General features: G+C 46.6%; 1 protein-coding gene across 12 annotated transcripts in view; it reads left to right on the forward strand.

The window, feature by feature from the left end:
• Positions 1–15,255, forward strand: part of LOC116948926 (3',5'-cyclic-AMP phosphodiesterase 4C-like) — a 312,029-nt gene that overhangs the window by 254,105 nt on the left and 42,669 nt on the right. The window contains exon 1 of one of the 12 annotated variants that reach the window (XM_032966207.2): positions 13,973–14,435. The exons of the other annotated variants lie outside the window; for them this stretch is intronic. Within the exon in view, the coding sequence (XP_032822098.2) occupies positions 14,388–14,435 (48 nt within the window). The 5' untranslated portion in view covers positions 13,973–14,387. Of the gene's footprint in view, positions 1–13,972; positions 14,436–15,255 lie in introns of those variants that run through there. 12 annotated transcript variants of the gene reach the window in all.

Genomic DNA, 15,255 nt, shown 5'->3' on the forward strand with positions numbered 1-15,255 from the left:
ATGCAAATTACATGCCATAACCCTGAGGAAGCACAGGCAAGCTGAGAGGCTCTCAGACGGTGAGCTGAAGTCAACAGTTGTCCAAGCTCTGCAGTCTGTGCATTAATGTGTTCAGCCAATGAATGAGCGTTTGCACGTGACATGGGAGAGAGAACGCATACAAGGGGGCGACACTATCCCATGCAGAAGGGGCAGACAGATGTCATTAGTTCCCCCCACTTTTGCTGGACCACCTTCTCGTGGTGAGGCTTGGGTATGGCACCTTAACGCCAACGGAAGGGAACTTCCCAACGTTTGTGGGATCTTCCAAACCCTCACTGCCTCCACAATGCTAGATTCCAGGCGTGTGGCAGCACACGACTGTGGGCGTCCTTCAAACAAAGCCTTGCTTACGTGACTTTCTGTATAATTATTGAAGTGGAGCAGGTCGAGTGGAGAAAGTAAAACACTCAGTGCCTACTGGGGTAGAGAGGAAAGAGCTCCTATCTGCTTGAGACGTCCCACTGGGAGGAAGGCAGCTCAGTGGGCAGGGTATCCTGACCCTCTTAACTCGGGAGCCTTTCCCTTGCTTAATAATGCATTTTCCTAAGGTCTGTCTCTGCCCTCGTGTACGGAGAGGAATGCAATTGCATTGTGAAGGCCACGACCACAAACTTGGTCAAATCTTTCCAGTGGCTGCACACTCTTGTTGTATTATTTACCTTGAGCATGATTATGGTTTTGCGAACTGAGGTCGTCGGTTCGATCTCCCGGCATGGCAGTTGAAAGAGTGGGGAAGATTTCTCGAATCGACGCCCACCTCGAGCCACCGAGCGGTGTAAATGGGTTCTCCACCCGTTAGTCGATCGGCAGACCATCACGTGTAGTGGGGTAGAGCGTGGGTACTCCCATGGTTACCGAGATGTCTGGCCTGGCTGGCATGGAAACAGGCCATTCTGCCAGCAACGGCGTGAGGAAAAAACATTTCAGGCCTGCACCTTTACATTTGGGGAGAGTGGTGGTGCAGTGGTTGGCATTATGAATGTGGTTATGCCGGTTTGATTCTTAAACTTTTGCTTAAACTTCACAAGAATGTCATGTACATTGTAAGTATCAATCACCTCCAAGTGGCATGTTTGGTTACGTACGGTGCAAAAGAAGTTCAACATCCATACGTACAAAATGGTGGGATAATTAACACTAAAAAAATCTATTGCCAGTATCGAAAGCATTGAACTTCTTTTTTAAATCTGAGTCTGGACTCAGTTTATGCCGCTCTGGTTAAACCAAAGGTTATTATTCCGGTAATAAATGGCTTGCAGCAATTTCCAATCGTGTTTTTTGGGTAGAAACTGAACCAGTAATTTTCAGAAACAGCCTCATAGGAAAGATGCTAAGGCCTTTGATATAGCAGCGTTGATCCCCCGCCAGCGCGGGGAGCTGTGTTTGCCGTGATGATTCATGAGCATTAATAATCATCGCAGTGATGGATCTCATGTTTCATGACTGCACCTCGTCTGTAAATCCAGAGAAGTGTAAATCCGGGCAAAGCCCGAGGACAGCTTTCATCACGGATTGTCCGATATGGGATTCCCATCAAGTTCCAGTGATGGGACTTCCAGTCACATGTGAATCGCGCGACTGTAGTCACCAATCCCAAACCATGGACTGACGGCACAGTCTACTAACTAAACTATTTTTATTTTACCAGGTAAGGCCTGCTGAGCTGTATAGCTTCTTGTTTCAGAAACGACCTGGCCACAAATGATAGCTCAACGAAGTGGCTTATCACATGGAAATTGAAATCGGCCTAATACTCTAAACGCACGTTTATTCAAAACGTGGAGGGAAAAACCGGAGGACCTGGAGAAAAATCCATGGGGAGAACATGTAAATGTAAAATATACAGACGTCTGGGTTTGGGATCAAACCCACGCTCTCCTGTATACCAGGTGAGGAATTTAACATCTCGCCACCATGGCACCCCTTATAAGCCACTTCGTTAAGCAATTACCCCAAACCTGACCGCTTCGGTCATTTGCCAACAGCGTTACGATATTCACCATCTAGTGGCTTATCACGTGGACATTTTGAGCAGCCCAATACTCTAAACTACCTGCCGTGTGAGATAAGATTATTGCAGCCACACATTATGCAAGAGAGGGCAGCCCTTCTTGCTAAAGACGTCATGTAACACTCAACTTACCCTTTGCCAGACATTCACCATTCTTATGACGCTCACCAGTCATCAGCTCACCTGACCCACACCACTGGCCAATTCATTTAAAATAGTGAGGAAGCCACTTGAGATGCAACAGCACTGCACTGTGAATCTGACGCCCGAGTTCGATACTTTGCCACATCAGCGGCGAATGCTCATTGGATCAGTCCTGGGCCCCCCCCCTCCCCACATTCACAAAGCCACACTAACCGGCATGGTGAAGTATGGACAAACATTGCCCATGACAGATGTGGGAAAGCCTTCGTCTTTTCGTGGATTCATCTTCTTTCCCACGGTGGGGTGGGGGGGTGTCGATCATCAACGTTAAGATGTTCATGTGGATGGAGATTGATGAGCAGTGGACGGTTAAATTGCCTGCGAAGTTTTATGATTACTGTTACGTATATTGGACTGGGTGGGGCTACTGTAGAGAGTGCCTGACTCACACTCATGAGGTTGTGAGTTGAAGTGCCCGTCAGGGCTGACTCAGTCCGTCACGATTTTCTCAGGGGTCATTCATTTGTTTACCGCTTCGTGTGAGTTCATCAGTGACTGTGATGTACAGTTATTGACTCGTACCTACCACCTAGGGTTGTGGAATTTCCACAATTGGCTCAGATCCACCAGCTGAGTACAATTCAATGTTTTATTGAGGATGAAAAGTTGGTGGCTGTGCACATCTTAAAAATGGTTCGTTAATCAAGTAATATACAACATCAAATATAGCACCGTGTTAAATAAACATACATATATTGCACATAACTCCCAGATAACAAAAGTAGTTTATTACTCACGAGCCCCCCCACAAAAAAAGGTCGAATGGTGGCGTAATGGCGAGTGGACTGCTCTACGATTCCGGGTGACTTACGTTGGATTCCTGATCATGGCTAACATAAATAGCGAGTAATCTCTAAATCCATCCCCCCCGCTTCACCAATTCACACCAGCGTGGTATGGTCAGATCACCCCCATGACCCGCACGTCATGGGGGAGGCCTTCATCCAGCAGTGGATTGGTAAAGGCCTCTAATTTTTTGGGTTTATATTCTGTTAAGACAGCCCCTAGTCCATTGGTGCAATGGATGCACAGCTGTTGAGATTCCTTTCGATCTTGCGTGAATTCAGTCGCCGTCACCCGCGTCGGTGAATGAGATCAGTGATTGAGTCGCACGCATGCATGAGACGCCGCTCGCGAGAACCCGTGAATGTGCGAGTTACAGTGCACATTTTGCATTCTGGTGTACACCATCATTCATCAATGGCCTCCCTTCATCCGGGTGTGTCAAATTAATCTTGCCCGTCCGTGTCTCTTGCCAATGCAAACCCTATCAGTCGAGTTAGTGTGAGCTCTGCCACACGAGACTGGCAGAGTGGAGCGGTGGGGGAGTGAGCGAGCGGGTTCGGCGGGCGTGCAGGCAAGCGAGAGATGGACTGAGAATTGAAGGCAGTGGGTGGGCATGTTTGTATGTATGTATGTTGAACTTCTTACCCACCGTACGTAGCAAACCGTTCTAATCGGAGGTGGGCATGGATTGTGGGCGACAGGGACAGAGTGAGCGAGCGACGGAGCGAGGTCATGCTGCGTCCGTGCAGACACTGCGCTTACGTAACTCATTATTCCCGGCATAATGGAGAAGCCAAATCAAGGTTTTTTTTTTTAGTACGCCGTTAAAAAAAAAACCCACTACGTTATTTTATTATTTTCGGTGCAACAAAGTAGCGAGCAAGAGAGAAAAATACTTTTATGTTGGAGTGCGTCGAGAACCGATGCGCGGTTGGCACCAATAGCGTCATCGCGTTTGTCGTTCATCCGCCGCCTCAATCCGCGCACGCGTGTAGCGGTATCCCTCTTGCTCCACCGCGGACGCACATATTGCCACCCACGGGCCTCGTGTTGCCGGAGCAGCGGCGCCTCCGGCAGCCAGCCTCCACCCCGCGGCTGTGCGCGTCACGCCGAGCGGCCGCACGGCGGGTTCATCCGAGCACGTGAGAACGGAGCCGGAGGACCCCCTGGCAGGCTCATTAGGAGCGATCCCCGCAGGGCGGCGGCGACGTTCTATCGGAAGTTTTAATGTCAGAGCAGGAAGCGGGCGGCTGTGAGCGTGCGGTGGATTGTGGGGAAGGTGACGGGGGGTTGCAGGGGAGATTTCGCCAAAGAAGGGATTAAGGGTGCCCTCATTTGCCTACCTTCTGAGCACGAATGAAAGGCATCCAAAAATGCCATAACCTTCATTAATTTTTATAAAGCCAATACTGTACTGCCTTTTTTTAATTACCTTAAAGGTTAGCTATTAATGTGTTGCATACGAGTGCGTTTCATTAATATTTCACAGGAATTTTTTTGTTTTGTTTGAGGTTGCGGTGTGGAGAGGAGGGAAAAAAAGGCTACGGAAGCGGTTATAGGTGGGTGATGGAAATGCGGGGCTAAAGATAACCAAAAAAGTAAGCCGTGTGGAACGAGAAAGTCTTAAGCTTGGGATCGGGGGTGGGGGGGGGATTTAGCAGCAGCAGGGTCTGCCAACAGGATGGATTTCCAGATTTTCAGACAGCAGTGGCAGAAGAGGAAAACGATTGACCTCGTAAAAAAATTTTTGCGTGGAAATAACAGCAGAGTAGCGTAAACGAAAGAGAGAGGTTTTTAAGTCGCCTTCTGGTCCTACATCATAAAATTACAAGCGTGGTTTGGGAACACCGTCTCTCAGTTCTACCTGCCATTTGTGCCTTCCCCACAACCATCGTCTCCAATGCAGCTTGGTGTTGATTAATTCAATTCATATGCAGTTTGAAATAGAATGTGCCCAGGAGTGTGTGTTCTTTGTGTTTACCAATAATGTCTTATTTATTGATTCATTCTAAATTAATGAATGAATTTCGAGTCTTCTTCTTTCCTATGGCTGATGTAGATGTGGAGCAACAACTACAATTTCACATTCAGGTGGTCAAGCCAGATAACCGCGTCAGGAGCAGCGCGGAGTGTTTCGTAGCTGTGATGTCTCCTTCGTATTTGTGGATTGGGCATTCCGTCGTTATATGTTGTATGGTCTGTTCTGGATGACCACCGTCACACTACTGGAGAGTTTTAATTTTCCATTTGTGCATCAGGTAGCCGCATATGCCCATGGTTTGTCCAATTTGATTCGGTTTAGAGTGGACCATGAGCTTCGTAGAAAATCAAACCCAGAGATCTTCTGGGTCGGGTCTTCCAGTAAATATTCACAAGCTGCAATAGGTTTTCTCTCTCCGCGAGAAAACAAACTATAGCATTTACAACCATACCTTTTACAGCAGGGTTTTCCAAACGCCAGTCCTTGCAACCCACCACTCTGTGTCTTTGCACATTTTCCAATTTACTCCCCCCCTCACCATTCAAATACAAATTAACTCGTTCCATGCTGCACGCGCCCGATGATTGTTAAACACATCACGTGTGCCGCACGAAGCAATTAACGCCGTCTGCGGTGGTAGAGCCGATTCAAATTGAATTGAGGGGGGGGGGGGGTGTACACATGTTCCACGTGACGCAGACAGCGTTAATTACTTAACCTCGGCACATGTGACGCATTTAACAATCATCGGGCGCGTGCAACGTGTTACAAGGCCATTTTCTGCGTTTAAATGTAGAGGAGTAAATTGGGAAATTGTCACCTATCCAATTTTTTTGCACGTTCTATATTTACCAAAAAAAACCACTCGTAACTGCAAATACCACCGAGTTCCATATGTCTGGTAAAGGTGTCGCGGGATAAAACATACAAGTACATTCTCGTATTGTATGGTCTAGCTGTATTTATTCATTGAGAAAATATCCGTACATTAACGTTTACGTTGCTTTATGGGCTATCTGCCCTTAACTTGATGGGCTGAGTTTTTTTGAGGCTCCAGGTTGCCTTTTGGTTAAGATGGAAATTAGAATGCAGCTACGTTATGGTTTTATATGACATCTAAAAATGTGGCTGCCATGCTGCTGTCACTGTCAAATACATGGTTGGGCTCTAGAAATACGTTACTTTGTTATTTTGAACGTGTTAATGCTGCATTCTTACCAGCTTATGATTTAAACATACTAAGCGTGGGCAATGTGCTTGTTTTCAGAAGTGACAACCAGGTGTTTTTTTTGTCTCTGCAAGTATTTTATTCACCATTAGATTGCATTGTCCTCAGTTCCAGGGTTAGAATGTTTTACTGTCTTGTGATGGCTGGGAGTTCAGGGCAGAGGAACTTGAATGTGAGGAGAGGGTTGATGGTGACCCATACCTACCTCTCATCTCACTCTACTCCCCTCCACACACACTCCTACCTCTCACCTCTCATCGCACTCTGCTCCTGTCTGCTCCAGCAACCAAGGCTTTCTATTGAAGACCCTACTCATTGGTTGTTCGATCATTCTCCCCTGCTGCCCCCATAGTCATGAACTCCTTGTCCTCAGCTGTTTCCCTGTACCTGTTCAAGTCCATCCTCAAGAACTCCCTTCTTTCCTCTGCCTCCGACTGACCGCTTGTTTCCATAACATAAATTTGCCCACTGTTTCTGCACAGTGTCTTCAGTCGAGGTCACAATTAGATGCTATATCAATCCGCATTGTGTTATCAGTGACTCCTATACAGTGCTGGCACACTAGTCCTGTGCATTCCAATGCAAGATCTTAATATTCTTCCTAAATCTGCCTTTCCCAAAATTTTACTCGGCGGGTCTGTTGGCAGCCCGGGGTATTTGTAATAACTCCGTCGGAATCTGTCCAATGAATGGCAGATGTTAGTTAGGTTTGCTAAACTTTAAAAAGGTACTCTTTAAAACCCACTTAACCATCACCGTCATCATCATCATCATCAGCCATGACCAAGCCAATGCTGGATGAAGGCCTCCTCAAGCCACAATCATCTCTAACGATCCTCCTATATAACGATCCACCTCGCACCACTTGCACACAGGCAGATTTCATTGCTCCATCTTTGGTGGATTTCCTCTCGGGACGCATTCATTAATCCGTTGGTTGACGCTCCGTCATTATCCTCAACCATTGGCCGTCTTCCATTCGAGCGACGTTTTATGCCCAAGCCCACCCGGGGCCAAAATCATTCACGGCCCTTTGTCTATCCACTGCCAGGTAACGGCGTCCCCATGCATTGTCGTCCATAGGGGTTGATTGAACTATGCTTTGCCACGCTGGTCAGTGCATGTTGGTGCAGTGTGGGGACCCAGAACCAGATGAATCTTCAACAAAGCCCTGCTTGTATACTTCACCAATCCCTCTTCTAAAAAGTATAGAAAGCGCTATAAAACAGTCATGCATATTAATAAAGCTGCATTTAGCTTCTGAACATAATGCCATATGTAATATTACAATAGATAGCACTGTATTTGCCGTACACGTGCCATGCACAATTGCAGGGTTGTCCAATGTCATACTTTAAAATAAAATTGTCTCCTTTCTCACGTGAATTTCAATTAAGCTTTTTTTTTTCACACGTTAGGAGTGACTGTCCCACACCCACGGATAGAAGATTAGTGTTTGTCCCATGACAGTAAAACTGATATTTGAATCCTCAGAGCTGTTTTTATGCACACTCATTGGTGACTGGGCTGAGACCATCACGAGAGCCCCGTTGAATCATAGGCGATTGAACACATTCAAACTCAGGTTCTAAGCGATACCACCCAGGCCACCTACAGTATAATTTGTACGTATCTATCTCGCTTTCATATATGCAATTCATATTTCCCGTTACAAGATGACGGTTTAGTATATATATAGGCCGTCTGTATAGCCTCTTGATAAGGAGACGTTGATATGGCAAAGTAATTAATGTCTTCGCAATAATACAGAAAGGCAGTGCTGATGGCTTCTCCACAAAGGACACTGAGTATACGCTGTACTCTTCCGTTGCACTGCAGAGTGAGTCGGGTGAAGGACAGGGCCCACGCGACTTTCTTTTCCTTGTGTCTCTTTGATTTCTTACAGCGGCACAAAGCTTCCATGCGCGTGTATACAAGGCGAGGGATGTTCTCCCGAACAATTTAATGTCAATCTCAATTTGCCGTTATGGCTAGATACTCGCGTATACCATGGCTGTGTGGCTTTACCCGATCGATTGAGGTGCCTCCGTGCCTCTCGTCATTCGTGATGCTTGCCGCGCAATCCCAGTTTGCCCCAAAAGCCGTGAGGTCACCCGGTAGCTAGGCACCCGAATGTCGGTGTCAAATTTAAGTTTGGAGCTTTATATTCAAATACAGGTCACGTGGTTCAGCCTGCATAGTGGATGGATGACCACCACGCATAAAGCAGGTGCGTCAAAAGAAAAAAAAATGTTGGACAGTACTGTGTTCCCACGTCTATGCTTCCCACCTTTGACCAGTCCGCAATGACCAGCGATGTCAAGTCTCATAAAATAACCTCCCCACAACCCGTATGGTGTGCGGAAGCCTTCATTCAGCAGTGGATTGACAAAACGGCCGTACATGCACAGAGGGGGTAGAGTGGTGACACCGTATTTAGTGCACTGCGCTATGAGCCTGGCTCCCTGGCTTCAATTCCTGGGTAAGGCTAATATCAGCTGACTTCAATTCCTGGCTTTGGCTTACATCAGTGGCGAGTGGCATCTGCACTAGTCCTGGGCTCCACCTTCACCAACCTGTACTGACCAGCGTGGTGAAGTATGGTCACACCACCACCGTGACTGACATGGCCTTCATCCAGCGGCAGATTGTCAAAGGGCTATAAATATTCTTAGTTCTTTCGGTAAAGTCACGTTGAAGGGAAACAATAAAATAATAATATATATAAAACAATAAAAACAATAAAAAATAAAATAAATAGTTTTGTAATTTTACACCTTTATATAGGTTTGTAAATAAAAAGTTTCTCTTACCCAATGACTACTCAGTCTTTTGTCTGGCAGGCCTTCGACAGTAGGATACTGTGATTAACACTTGAGGGCATCACAGCCGAAGCAAATGAATAGTCTGTTCTCCTATAATGCGGTAGTTGCGTTCCTAAAGAACACCGCGTTATGGAAAAATCGTGTTGTAATATATAATCTATAATATAGGGTAAAGCACAGTCCGCGGTAACACGTGATATCCATATGCAGGCTGAACAAAGACTGAGGTGCGTGGTGGGTAGCATCTAGAAGCATCCAGCAGCATCCCGCCTTGTATGACGCTACGCCGAGGCAGCCGTATGAATGCTTATTCCTACCCGCACGATGCAGTTCTGCTCACTGAATCGCGTTTTATCCAATTTGCATCCGCGTTATAAAAATGCGTTCCCTAATACATTCATAGCGTTGCATCCCATTCGCGTCTTGTAAACACATGGTCGTTATAGGAGAACCGACTGTTGTTATTTCACTAATTTGAAAAAAAGCCAAAGGTGCAGCCCTGCAATTGCTCGCCCAAACACCACTGCTAGCGGAAGGACCCCCGACGAGAGAAAGCCCGCTCTCGAATGTATTCGGGCCGACTCTTCGCCGCTGGCCAGATGTCTTGGAAGAGGTGGGAGCGCCCGTTAGTTACCCCGCCACACGCGACCCCCGACCCGCTGATCTGCCTAACCGTGGTCACGCCCAGTTATACTGCTCGGTGGACGGAGGCGGGCGAGATTTAAGAAGCTCGCGCCATTGTGCCGACAAACAAGCAGAAACACAACCGACGACCTTTCATCTGCAACCTCTTTAACAGTAATTGCTTTCGTGCGCTTTTTTTTTTTGGGGGGGGGGGGGTGGGGGTGTTTAGCCCGACCTCAAACTCAAGCAACAATCAAACAGCTTCCTCGCGCTGTCGTTTGTTTTTGCCGGCAGCAGAAGGCTACCATAATAAACATCGTGAGGGGTGCCTTGTACAAAGCCCACCGTGGCAGACAGGTCAGCCCACAGACCCGTACCAGGCTGCATGTGTTTGTAGCCGGGGTGCGGCAGCAGATATACGGTTGGCGCCTGCCGGAGAATGGTAGGAAGCCACAACAAGCCCTCTGCACGTCAGCATGACGGTGGTGCGTGCCTGCCACAATGCCAGGATTTCGATGTTTTTCAGGAACCCGCGGAAGGTTGCCAAAGTATTTTTTTTTTTTTGCCGCCCGGCCTGGCCTGGCCCGGCAGGCTGAGGCGAGAGCGGAGAAAGTATTTAGTGTGCACAAGGGAGCCTCAATTAGGGTTTACGACGGTCTAAATCGTGCCGGCCGATTGGCTGGGCCCGTTTGCAACGAAAAGAATAGGGCACAACATTAAAAGAAGCGCCACCCTTGAAATGTGTGTTTTTAAAAATGCACGGGCGTCTGTCGCCCGGCAATGAGCTGTTTGCCGTGGATATAACAGCAAGTAGACCCCATATAACTCAATCGCAGTTTGTGAATCCAATGTTCGATGAAGGCCCTCTCACACCTTTCGGTCATGGATGACGTTTGACCATACTTCACGCTGGTCAATGCGAGTTGGTGTGGTCCAGTGCGAGTGGCTCGTGACTGGTCAAGGTTAATGTGCACAGTTCTATTGAGTAATTTTTTCCAGATGGAAAATTGACACTTTTAACATTTTTGTGACGTTGACTGCGGTGTATTAGCGCAACCCTTTAATCATTGACGGAATTTGTTTTCTGGTTTGTCCCAGCTGCTGTTATAACTGGCCCATGCTGGTTATGAGTGGGCCTCTTTTGGTTTAAAAAAGAGTATGCACGGGAGACCAACCTCGCAAGCACACAAAGACCCCCGCCATAGCCTTAAAGGTCTGTTGGGGATAGTGCTGTTTGGGAGCACCTTTGAAGGCTGGTTTGGCACACAAGAGGGTGGTGTGGTAAGAACAATGCCATCGTTGTCTCTCCGTAACCACTGTTTACACACCGAACCAGGTACTGTTTAATGTTGAGTCAACCTGGGCCAGAAGCCCACAGGGCCAGTTGTAGATATTCACCACTGATTTTGGCCGTGAGTGGGAATCCAACTCAGGTTGTTAGGTTCATAGTTCAACCCCCTAAGCAATAAGCCACTGCTCCACCCATATGTACACACAAAACATTGTTTATACAGTGATGTGGTCAATATCAGCAATTGGTGATTTCACACATCAAATGTAGGGACGAACCAATTCCAATACCTGCGTCTCAATACAACACTGCTTTTCATCTTTACCAATAATCATAATACCACAGTCCATATCATACTTACCTCCTGCCCCACCCCAAACATACATACAAAGAAAAAGATTCCCATATAAGCTCACCATACTTTTCGGGGCAAGTGCTGTTAGCGAGCAACTATGAAGGCCGGCACGGCACACGACAGGGTAGGGTAGGTGGCCAGCACCACACCCAGCCGCTTTTGTATATCTATGTATGTTGAACTTCTTTCGCACCATACATAGCCAAACGCTCTAATCGGTCTCCATCGTAGCAATGTTTACACACCGCACCAGGTACTCATTTGAGGCTGAGTCGACCTAGGGGAGGCCCAGGACCGGTTCAAATATTCGCCACTATTATTGGTTGTGAGTGGGAATCGAACTGGGATCCCCGGGTTCGTAGCGCAGCGTGCTAACCGCTACACTACCGCTCCCCCACACATACATATATACACACACGCACGATCATGTGCAACGCACAGCACAACCGCAACACTCGTCCCACCCACATGCCCCTCCTTGCACAATGCGTCTTTGCACTCTCACGAGAGAGAGAGCGTGGACGCCAATCGTTACACCACCCGCGTGTCACTGCCGTAGCTGGGAAGGTTGCGTTGAGGCCGATGTCTCATTTCTCACAACACCAACCCGCAGGCACCGGTCCATCCTGTGTGTGCACATTCATTCGCTCGTGCACACAGACACACACGCAACGTACGAGTGAGTCAAGAGTGTTGTGTCGGTGGCCACGTCCAGATTCGTGGAATTAAAAATGCATTTATAAAATCCGAAAAGCCCAACCGCAATGATAGCTCCCGGCTGGGAAGTTACACGATTTCTTACGTACATTCAGGTGCTTTACTGGTTTGTGAAAACATTTCACAAAAGCCACGGAACCCCTCCCCCCTCCTCCCCACACCGTCCCTTTTCAAGCATCTTCATCAGCCATATGATTACTGCGGGGGGGGGGGGTGTCTCCTTTTTTGGGGCGTTTTGTATCTGTTTGGGCCTAGGAAGTAGACCATTTAGGGCTGCGATTCAGATCATAAATTAATTTTGTCTACCTTTCTCAATGAGGGAGAAATGGCCATAAAGTTACCCACAGTGTCGGACGCACTCGGACAAACTGACTTTTGCCATCCACGCCCAGGATGAGGACATTGCATTGGGTATAGTGTACGTGTCAAACCGGTGAACTGTTATGCAAATAAGGCACTTGTTGAAGGCTGTACGTAATTACTTTAAAAAGTGTGACTTATTTACCAATATTGTGATGATGTTTTATTTATTTTTGACTGCGAGGTGGTCTAGTTTGTGAAACTCCCCATCTGTTGGTCCTGGACAGATCTATCTCGCCACGTGTAGATCCTGGGAGGGATATAAACGTCTCACAAGGGAGCTGATGACCCTGGGATGTGTAACCGCCTTGATAATTCTGGTTAAAAAAAACGAGTTGGAGAGTAGGCAAATGTGCAAACAAACCCGGAGGGAAGAATAGTACCGTATTAGTCAGATGTGAAGATCCCTGGTGGTACCTTGCTTGTTGTCACTGTTTGGATTTCATGAGTGGTGAATCATGAATATTTTCCAGCATCTACTTCTGGTTCCTCGCTTGTAAATGAGTAGCTGTGTCTGGCTTAGGGTTTCACCTGCCATAGAGAGAGATAGTGCATATCAAGGGAGATTAAAAAAACATAATTTGAGAAAAAAATATTTCTCAGGAATTTCTAAATTTTGATTTAAAGCTTTCGTGACTGCAATGATTCATCTTCTTTGGTTCTTTCGGTAAAGTCACGTAGAATGAGAATAAAATAATAAATTGATAAAATAAAATAACACAATAATATTCTCACGACGTTTCGGCGAGACTGTCTGGTAGGACAGCGCTGGAGCGCTGGAGCGCTGTCCTACCAGATAGTCTCGTCCCTTCACCTAATGAAGGCCGCTTGTGTTGTGGCCGAAACGTCGTGAGAATATTATTGTGTTATTTTATTTTATCAATTTATTATTTTATTCTCATTCTACGTGACTTTACCGAAAGAACCAAAGAAGATGAATTTCTAAATTGTTAATCGGTGAGTAATAGGTTTTAAAATACCAGTGCTATTCATAAATCGCAATATGAATTTAAAGCAGTTAGATAAATTAATATTTCTTCGGAAATAAATGGCCGTCATCTTTTAATTAAAGTTTCATTTTTTTATTCAACCGCAAAAAAAATCCACCGTACGTTTCGTGATCCACATTTATTTCTAAAAGTTTTCATTTTACAAGCCCTTGTCAATTGACTGCTGGATGAAGGCCCCCTGCCTCCCGCTCATAACGATTGTTTGACTTTAATCCACCATGCTGGTCAGTGCGGATTGGCAAATAAACAAAAAAACACAAAAGCCCTCTTACGTAGATGTGAAACCTCTGCGCTGGCAGTGCTGTAAATACAGAAGTGTGGACGGAGAGCAGAGATGGAGGGGGGTGGGGCAAGGAGGGAGTGGCAGAGGAGACGTGAGAGCGAAGGTGGCTTGGGGGAGATGTGAGAGGGAGTAGGAGGAGGAGAGTGCAGAACGAGCGATGGGGGGGGGGTGGAACTGGAGAGGCGAGGGGAGGGGGAAAGGGGGTGGTGGCAGCGGCAGCGGGAGACGCGGGGGGGGGGGGGCTTTAATGTGGGCGGAGGAACGGGAACGCGAGCATTTCTCGCCTGTGCTCATGATCACCCGCTTGCCGACTCCTTGCGCCAAACGTTCCTGCGATCATTCCGACCGTTGACGCTCCGCTCCGCGTGTTCTTCTCGCCTCGCCGGGGATTAATAAAAGCAGCGGCGTCGACGCAGTCCGTGTCAAACAACGCCGCCACCGCAGCCACCAACCATCGTCATCGTCAGCCCTGGGCATCTCCGGGGTTTTCATTTCAGTCGTCTCGTCTGTGTGTGTGTGTTTTTTTTTTTAAACACGAGCGTTTGAGGAGCACGTCAGTGAGAGCACTTCGTCCATGGGATTATCTGCTCGTGCCGTTTTATAAGTAATATATACAGTATCCATATACTGTGTTTGAAAAACGTTAATTGTGGAGAAAGAAAGGACAAAAATGCCGGAGGCCAACTATCTTTTGTCTGTTTCCTGGGGATACATCAAGGTAAATCAAGACACCCGACAAACACTTTGATTATATGCGTGTGCCTGTATATAGGTGTAGGTGTTTGGTTTTATGGTGGATGTGTGCCATGGATTATATATTACATTTCTTCAGTCTTGCTGATGATGCTCTACGAGGCTGTTACGCGTTTGCTGAATTTTGAAGCAATTCAATGGGACGTAGCTCAGTTGAGTGTTATATGCTGATAATTAGACTTTATATTGTCAACTGGGCAGGAATTTAATTTGGTGGAAAGCTTACTGACATACAGACGGGATTGTTACACTAACATTGGAGGAGTAAGATTCTTCGTCTCTCCTTGAATCAAACAGGGATCTTGTAATCAATAATACTTCTGATAGACTTAATACAAAATTTTTATCAGTACCAGGTGAAGGTAATTCTCATTCAAAAAAATCCCTGACAAGTCAATTGCGATGTAGAGGTATACCATATACGGTATGTGTTATGTTGATCAATTTTTCATGATATATATGCTAAATTGTGGGGACTTTTGGATAATCTTGTTATTTTAATCTCATACGAGCCATGGTTCTGGCTGTGAGCAATGGAGGCTTATTTTAAAATGGCTGTTGTACATGTATTTTTCTTAACATGTGCATTTAATTAATCGCATGTAGCTCTAATTTTTGTTTTGATCCATGCATGTTGTTAGTTTTGCACATGTTGAAACGTAACACCGACGCGGCCTATTGCCTCCACCGCAACGTAGACATGCCTTTGAAGATGTAGCTTTCGTTCACAGCTGCATAGCGATCACTTGTATTTCCCTTACAGATATCGGCAGCGCATTTCCAAT

This window comes from Petromyzon marinus, chromosome 35 (assembly GCF_048934315.1).
Source record: "Petromyzon marinus isolate PM22_M1 ecotype Great Lakes invasive population chromosome 35, UKy_Petmar_22M1.pri1.0, whole genome shotgun sequence".
NCBI lineage: Eukaryota > Metazoa > Chordata > Hyperoartia > Petromyzontiformes > Petromyzontidae > Petromyzon > Petromyzon marinus.